At 39.3% G+C, this 8,644-nt stretch overlaps 1 protein-coding gene across 1 annotated transcript; it reads left to right on the top strand.

Annotated features, from left to right (window-relative positions):
- The first annotated feature begins 840 nt into the window (after positions 1 to 840).
- vip (vasoactive intestinal peptide) lies at positions 841 to 7,478 on the top strand. Its single transcript, XM_050070914.1, has 6 exons — positions 841 to 980; positions 2,019 to 2,123; positions 2,421 to 2,525; positions 4,167 to 4,292; positions 5,471 to 5,582; positions 5,777 to 7,478. Coding segments are annotated over exons 1-6 (459 nt in total). The 5' UTR covers positions 841 to 978; the 3' UTR covers positions 5,786 to 7,478.
- The last annotated feature ends 1,166 nt before the right edge of the window (positions 7,479 to 8,644 follow it).

The following is an 8,644-nucleotide window of genomic DNA, read 5'->3' on the forward strand; positions in this document are numbered from 1 at the left end:
GCGAACATGTGGAAGGATAATTTGCACAATGCACTAATCCATGTAAAAACAAGATGGCAGCCATCTCTGCCAAGTCAGTCTGCAGCCGATCCTGACACAAAAATGGACAAGGTCCAAAACCTGATCAGATTTAATGGTTGAAACCTGTTTAGTTATGATTAATAATGTGTGTAGTTTGATATGGCAACATATCTGACCAATTTTAGCAACAGGAACAAGATAAGACGCTGTTAATTCGGAAGGACTCATTTAAGGACACTGGGAATTTGTTATTGTTGACAATGTTTAGTTTTTATACTTATCTGGTCCTACTGATCCCAAATAGCTAGGGGAAATTAAAAATGTACACCAAACAAAAGTCTCAGGAGGATATTCAACTCTACAAATCTAAAAACAACATGATAGGCAAGTATATTCCATGTTTCACTGAATCCACAGACACTGTAGCCACGTTTAGGCCTTCACTCGTTCAGTAAAGCTATATTTGACCAGTCCTGGACTCTGTAAGTGCTCCTCTCAGACTGACTCAAGTCTAACTTCTCAGATGTGTCTCCCTCCCTGTCTTCCTGCAGCCGCTGACCCACACTGTGATGGGAGAAGAGCCCAGGCAAAATGATCAGATGAGTCAACGCCATCAACTCTGGCATATAAGTTAGTTATTCCTACGATTAATGAGAAGCAAAAGAAAAAAAACTTGGCTCTAATTTCACCATCGGCCTGTCTGGATCCGACCGTGAGCAAGAGCGATGACGGAAGCAGCGACCTACTGACGTCTCAGGCCCTGATCGAATCTGATGGCCCCTCGTGCTCCATGAGAAACATCCAGGTGTATAAAACGGGGGCAGAGCTGAAGGCGAACAGAAAGAGAGTCAGGAGCCATCGAATAAACAGAGTGGAGATACAGCAGCGGCTCGAGAGATCAGGACTTTGGACAGCGCAGCGGGCGGAACAAAACGCAGACAACTTACTTTAGAGCACATGTAAGATTTTATATTTGTATAGAAATATATTTTAAAGTTTCTTTGAGATAGTGGGCTCTCGGTGGTCTCCGTGTTTGGTTATCCTGAACTTGTGTGGGGTTTTTTCTTTCTTTTTTTGCGCGCTCTGGTCAGGTTTTGGATTCATCTCTCCAAATGACAGAAAATGTAGTTTTACGTCGAATAAACTGCTCGTTGTAATCTTTGCAGCAGAGGGTCGACACACTAAACAGTGGTTGCAACAGAACTGCAGCATCCCCGCTGCGTAATGAGATGGTTTCTGCTCGCTGTTATCCGCGCTGTGCGTAATTACGCATTGGATTCTACTGAGTTCTTTTTCTTTACCCAGCCAAAAAAATGCCACCAACCGAGAGATTTGACAAAAATCATACTAGCAGTTCATCGTGGCTAAAATACTCGTTTGTATTGTTCCTTTTCAGTTGACAAGAAGTGGCTTGAGTAGTGGAAACTAAAATTTGAACGGATAAATGATCTCTAATAGGTACAAGCTAAAAATGCACAGAGACGGATTTTTACATTTCCACAATCAAATTTACTCTGATTACTTTTTAGGAGGATAGGAAGGCATTTTTGCAGTGAACTCTTGAGGATCAGGACGTTTCTGTGAGTAGAAGCTCAACATATTACATCTGGCTTATGGTCTCTATGGTGGCAAAAAAGTTGGAACGTCTCCGCGATATACCAAGACCTTTTGTCCTCGCCAGTCGTGCGTAATTACGCATTGGATTCCGCTGCTTTCTTTTTGTCTCTCCTCTGACAGAATTCGGCATTAGACTACATGAGTGTTTTATTTAATATCAGTGTCCAAACGGATCATCGTGGCTCAACTATTCATATTTCTTATCTTTTCCTCGAGGAGTCAATCACTTATTTACGACTTGACTCTTAATTTAAGATTAGAGGACTAGGCTACAGGACAGTGTGTGATCTTTTCCGTCGGTTTTTTGGTGGGAAATAGCTTGGTATTCTCGCTGTGTTAAGGTTAGAGGGACAATAACTCATTACCGTTTCCATCCTCAGGTGTAAAGCAATGTTACAAAGGACCGGCCCCCAGCTGCTTTTCCTTATAGCCCTGTGCAGTGTGTTGTACTCCCGGACTTTGAGTCTGCCATACACATCCATGAGGTAAGAAAAACCTGTGTTCTTTCTAACCGAAGCTACTTAGAAGAAAAAAATACCAAGGGCTGTATTATTAGACCTGTGGATGTGTTGTGATGGGGGTTGTCTCCGGACTCAGGTTCATTCATCCAAAGAGCAAACGCGCTGCTCGCTTTATACCATTATTAGTATGATTATAACTAATACACCCTCCGAGCCGGAGCTGGTGCGCGTCAATTCTGTATTTGTTGCAGTCTTATTTGGTGTTTTCAATGCATCAAATGTAACCATATTTTAATGTAACTGTCCCGTGATCCCGTGCAGACCGACGAGACACGCAGACGGTCTGTTCACCAGCGGATACAGCAAACTCCTCGGACAGCTCTCAGCGCGGAGGTACCTGGAATCTCTGATCGGCAAGCGGGTCAAGTAGGTGACCTTCCCATCTTTTTTAATAGTCTCTTTTTATAAAGAGAAAATTCGGGTTTAGTTATCTAGGTCATTTATTTGTGGGGGGGTTTCATACTCAAACTTTGCAAATGGGATTACTTGATAGCGTTTTCTCAGTCATAACAGCCAGGACCAGGAGTGTAGGCTGTACAGACTGCTGACCTATTTTTATTATTATAACCTTGACGCATTGAAAACTAGAGATCAAAAGTTTATTTAAACCTGGTTTCAAATGTATGATGCTGATACAGAAGCCAACATCAGCCCCTTCCTGACGCACAGTTATTTTTTTAAGAAGGAAATATGAGGCTATATGTTCAGTCTATATCAACGTCGTGATGTGTGACTAGATATCATCTTAGAGTTTGGATATTGTGATATCGTAAGTGTTGTCTTTTCCTGGGTTTAGAGGCTACGTGACAGTTAAGTGATGTAATTTTCTGAACTGATCAGACTGTTCTAGCTGATTTTATTTGTCTTTACCCACTTACTCATTATCATCATTAGCCTACTCAAGATTATCAGAAATCTTATAGTGTAAATATTTTGTGATAACACCAACAGTCAACCCATAAAATATCATCACAATATCAGTATGGAGATATTAGGCAAAAATATACTGTGATGTTTGATTCTCTCCGTGTCATGTTAATATGTATCATTATTGTCGCCTCAACACCAAAGCAGCAATGAATTCTTGTAGTGGACAGTTAAAAAGTTGACATAAAAAGTAGAAAATATGTGTAGATAAAATGCAAATGGGTGTAGGAGTCTGAAGTTCCAGCATGTTACCCTGAAACACTTGAGAAATCTCTCGGAGTACAACAAACTGTCCATTTCAGTGTTCTTTAAAAATATCAGGGCTTCTCTGACACAGAAGTTAACTCACAAAAACACAAAAAAAGAAATGTGTGGTTTAGTTATGAAGGGAGAAAATGACTGTGCATTTCCTCTATCCTTTTAGGATTTTGGCATTTAAAACACATAACTTTAAATGTGCTTGAAAGCCATAACGATAAGGTTAGGTTCTTGATGATACGAATGTTAAGAAGTGTATTTTTCTGTCCCAAATTTCATCAATGACTTTCGTAAATCCCTTTAGTTCCAGAATCAAGTGAAATATAGATGAAATTACATTAAAGTGTCATAAATTATTTTGATATTTAATCTCAAAACCCCAAATTGTAATTTCTACATCTGTGGAAACGTTTTGGAAAAAGTGAAAATACATTTTCATTTCATTATTTAATGTAGGGGGGTTAATTTTTGTTACAATGTTGACGGTTTAACACCAGAAGACCTCCTGACATTTGCAATGAAAAGACCCAACCTGCTTGATGATGCATTTTGTAATGACTAAACATTTTAAAGGTTAATTTATGCCATACCGCTTAATTACATGTTTGTTATACAGCCAGGAGGGATTGAGACACACACACACACACGCACACACACACACACACACACACACACACACACACACACACACACAAAGAGAAGAAAGACACCATGAATCACTGCACTGATTTTGCATGGAGACCTGCTGCCCTCTTAACTGCAGTGACGCTCTGACACCTTCATTCTTCTCTTTGTTTGCTTCGTGATGTCTCTCCTGTCCAGTGACGAGCTGATGGAGGAGCCAGTGAAGCGCCACTCAGACGCCATCTTCACAGACAACTACAGCCGCTTCCGCAAACAGATGGCCGTCAAAAAGTACCTGAACTCAGTCTTAACAGGAAAGAGAAGGTAGGCGTCAGCCAGTCCTCCCTACACTCTTTGTTTGATTCTCAGAATGTAACATAAATAACAGGATGACTCACTGAAAGCAGCTCAGCCCATACATTCTTATTTTAGTCTAACCTGAATCTCTTGAGCTCAGTTTGTTATGTTATGGGATGTTATTTTGTACAAACATATGTTTAAAAATCACCGTCTGTAGCCAGATAAGAACGTAAAGTGCTGTTTTTTAAAGGTACAATGTGAAGCCTCAGTCTAGACTTCCCACTGGCAGCCATCTTGGCACTCAGTAGTGTCATGATATTTTGTTAAGCAAAAAAGCAACTCATTATTTAAATCTTTAATCATTTTAATGGAATTCTGTATTGATCATGGGGTTTCTTTTGAGCCCGTTTGCATGGCTGTGGTCGTTAAGAAAAACACTAGTGGAGACTAACCAACAAAGAATGAACAATTTGAATGATAAAATGAGCCTTGTATGCAGCTTTTTAAACCCGGCACTGTAGTCAGTGTGCATGAGTGTGCAGTGCAAGAGTAAAGCAAAATCTGCTGACTTGTATGCAAATATATTGGCTTTATAAAGTTCATTTTATGGTTTAAGAACCAAGCCAGCTCCCGTGAACTAAACACAAAAAAATTATAAATACTGACTTATTCTTCAACATACAAGTCTGCAGCCTTCACAACAGTTTTCGTTTCTTCAGCGTTTGTCTCCCAGGTTTGATTTTCTGATAAAATAGCATGTGAATGAAACACTGTTCAGCAGCAGCATGGATCACCATATGAACACAGCACAGTCATTAGTGTAAAAAGGCAAAAATCTCTGACCCCTCTAATCAGCTGGACCAAGATCAAATATCCACATCTGCTTCTGTGTTTGCATGTTTTCCCTGTGTCAGTGTGGGTTTTCTCCGGGTACTCGGAGTCCAAAAAACAGTCCAAAGACATGCAGGTTAATTGGTGACTCTAAATTGTCCATAGGTGTGAATGTGAGTGTGAATGGTTGTCTGTCTCTATGTGTCAGCCCTGTGATAGTCTGGTGACCTGTCCAGGGTGCACCCCGCTTCTCGCCCAATGTCCGCTGGGACAGGGCTGGATATTTCTTGGTTGTGTGTTAGAATTTACCTTTTCGTGAATGAAATTTTATGGAATAAAACTAATCATATGTTTTGATTTTCCACACACAGCCTAGAAGATCCTGGAACCAGCGACCTGGAGGAGTCCAGGGACGAACCCAACACCTTCCCGGAGAGCTACGATGACATCAATGTAGATCACCTCCTAAACAACTTTAATCTGGTAGGAACTCACACATAAATGTTTGCACTGTGATACATTAGCCCTTGAATTGCATAATGTGTTGACCAAATCTATTAACGAGTAAATACAAGCAAAGAAAGATGATTAAATATATTACTTAAATCAGATTGTCAGTTTTCAGTTCACTAACCCTTGTCTCTGTACTTTTCCTCCTCTCTCCTGTTTTCCTGCAGCCACTTTGAGGAGGGGCCCGTGCTCGAGTGAATACCTCAAGTCATCCTCATGAAACCGCCCATTCCAAAACCAACACAGTATTAATCCAAAGGACATTCGAAAGTCAAATCAGCCAATGATGATGTGTTCTCCAGCGTGGTTATCTATCTACTCACCCACACAGTACATGTTTACACTGTATATATACAGCATATATATATACAATACTATATATACACTCTTCGGGCCGCACTGAGCAACATGTGTGTCCACGTGCAGTTTGAGCAATCAGTGTTTGACTGGCAACAAACAGAAGTACCACATTTGCTTTCTTTCTGAGATCGCTGTTGTTCCATTCACTTTCAATGAAGCCATTTCTCTCCCAATAACTTTTAAAAGAACCAATGTCCCATTAAATTTAAGTGAAATTTGTCCGATTAACTTTCAGTTAGACATTTGAGCCACTGAATGTCAGTAGAACAGCATTCACTTTCAGGACCTTTCCCATTGATTTTCAGTGGTTCTCATGAATTTTCACCCATAAAAAAAGTTCCATTGACTTTCAGTGGAGAACATTTCCAAGTCATCTTCAGTGGAACTCCAGCACCATTGGCTTTCAGAGGAATCACTGCCTTGCAGAAATTAAAGTGGAGCAAATTGTACTATTAACGTCAACTAAATAATGTGTGTATTTACTTTTAATAACAAAATACATGTATATGATGGAATTCAATGGTAATTTTTTTACATTTTGATTCAAGATCATGCCTAACTTTTAAATGGAGCCACTGGCCTATTAAATTTCGGTAGAATTTGTCCCATCAACTTTCATTTAAACATTTCACCTATTGAACGTCAATGGAACGGCATTTACTTTCAATGGAGTAACTTTTCCATTGATGTTCAGTGGATCTGTTGTGACTGTCATTTGTCCAATTACCTTTGAATGGAACATCTGTGTGACTGAATTGAGACTGACTCAAGTCATCAACCAATATTTCCATTAACTTTCAATGGAGAACTTGTACGATTAATCTTCAATGGTACACTGACACCATTCGCTTTTTGTTAAAGATAACTGTTGTTCTATTAACATTCAATGGAAATATTCTTCCTTGGTTTTATTTATTTATTTTGTTTTCAGTGTATGTATTATCCCATTAGCTTCCTGTGAAACATTGTCTAATTGACTTTAATGGAACATCTGTCTCATTGTATTATGATTACATTTTATTAACCAAAAGTTCCATAAACTTTCAATAGAGAACTCTAGCACCATTGGCTTTCAGTGGATTCACTGCTTTGTGAAAGTTATATTAATCCATTAACCTTTAATAGAACAAACGTTGCATAAAAATACAATGAAACATGATTTTGTTTTATTAGGACGATAACTTTCCATAGCTTTATTGTTCTATTACGCATAGGACAATAAATGTGACAAGTTTAAACATCTGTTGTGTTAAAATAAACAGTTGTCTCATTAATCTTTAATGGTGCCGTCATGATCAAAGTGCTGACTGAAATGTTTCAGAGAATCCAAGCGTCATTTGATGATAAAAAGGAGATACAGGATGAAGAGGAAGAGAAACACACTTTGAATGGACACAGATGCATATAATCACTTTATACTATTCAATATGTAGAGCAAAGACATTATAACTGAGCATAGACCTGCCTTTAGTGCATATAGTGATGTACACCACTCAAAAAATAAAAGATATTGTTTTATTTTTCAAAGCTGAGTCTTTTTGTCTGGCTGATTGTTTGACAATTTGGGTTTTTGAAACACTATAGATGTGGAATTTAAGCTGCTGATGGTTGATGTTTTGTGATTTTGACAGTTTTTATTCATGAAAGCTTTCAAAGACTCTTCAGGATTGGGTGTTTTCCCTAAAATTAGATTCTCTTTGGGTGAAAAACAGCATTTAAACTGTTGTGAGACACTAAACCTCTCCACTGAGATTTATTTTTAGGTGTTCAGTAGCCGTTTAAGGAGCCTGCCATTTTCCAATATTATACAAACCCATTGACTGCAATGTATGATCATTTGAATTTTAGTAACTCATACACACATATATGGATACCTACATACAATGCCTATAAAAAGTATTCACCCCCCTCTTGGATGTTTCACGCTTTTATACATGAAATCATTCAATACAATTTGGCTTTTTCTTGGCCATCAGACTAGATGCTATGCTTTTACAAAATAATGTCAGTTAATTAAAAATATGTAATGATTGCATAAACATTCACCCCCTTCAGGTCAGTATTTAGTAGATGCACCTTTGGCTACAATCACAGCACTGAGTCTGTGTGGATATGTCTCAATCACACATCAGCAATTTTTCTCCGTTCTTCCTTGCAAAACAGCTCACGCGCCATCAGGTTCCTCGGGATCGGGCGTGAACAGCTCTTTTTAAGTCCAGCCACAAATTCTCAATTGGACCGAGATCTGGACTTTGACTTGGCCACTCCAAAACATTCACCTTGTTGTCTTTGAACCATTTCCGTGTAGCTTTTGCTGTATGCTGGGGGTCGTTGTCTTGCTGGAAAATAAATCTTCTCCCAAGTCGTAGTTCTCTTGCAGACTGAGTCAGATTAATCTCCAGGATTTGGCGATATTTTTCTGCATCCATGTTCCCCTCTACCTTTACAAGCCTTCCAGGGCATGCTGCTGAAAGGCATCTCCAGAGCATGATGCTGCCACCACCATGCTTCACAGTGGAGATGGTGCGTTTGTGGTGATGTGCAGCGTTTAGTGTTCGCCAAACATAGCATCTAGTCTGACGGCCAAAAAGCTCAATTTTTGTTTCATCAGACAAACTGACCTTGGAGTCTCCCACATGCCTTTGGGCGAATTCCAGGCATATTTCACATGAGCT

The sequence above is a fragment of the Epinephelus moara genome, chromosome 19 (assembly GCF_006386435.1).
Source record: "Epinephelus moara isolate mb chromosome 19, YSFRI_EMoa_1.0, whole genome shotgun sequence".
Classification (NCBI taxonomy): Eukaryota; Metazoa; Chordata; class Actinopteri; order Perciformes; family Serranidae; genus Epinephelus; species Epinephelus moara.

What these genes read in the sequence shown, in the direction of transcription:
- vip (XM_050070914.1), top strand. An exon ending in CTGCCATACACATCCATGAG is followed by an intron (nt 2,124 to 2,420) that starts GTAAGAAAAACC and finishes GATCCCGTGCAG; the next exon opens with ACCGACGAGACACGCAGACG. An exon ending in GTCTTAACAGGAAAGAGAAG is followed by an intron (nt 4,293 to 5,470) that starts GTAGGCGTCAGC and finishes TTCCACACACAG; the next exon opens with CCTAGAAGATCCTGGAACCA.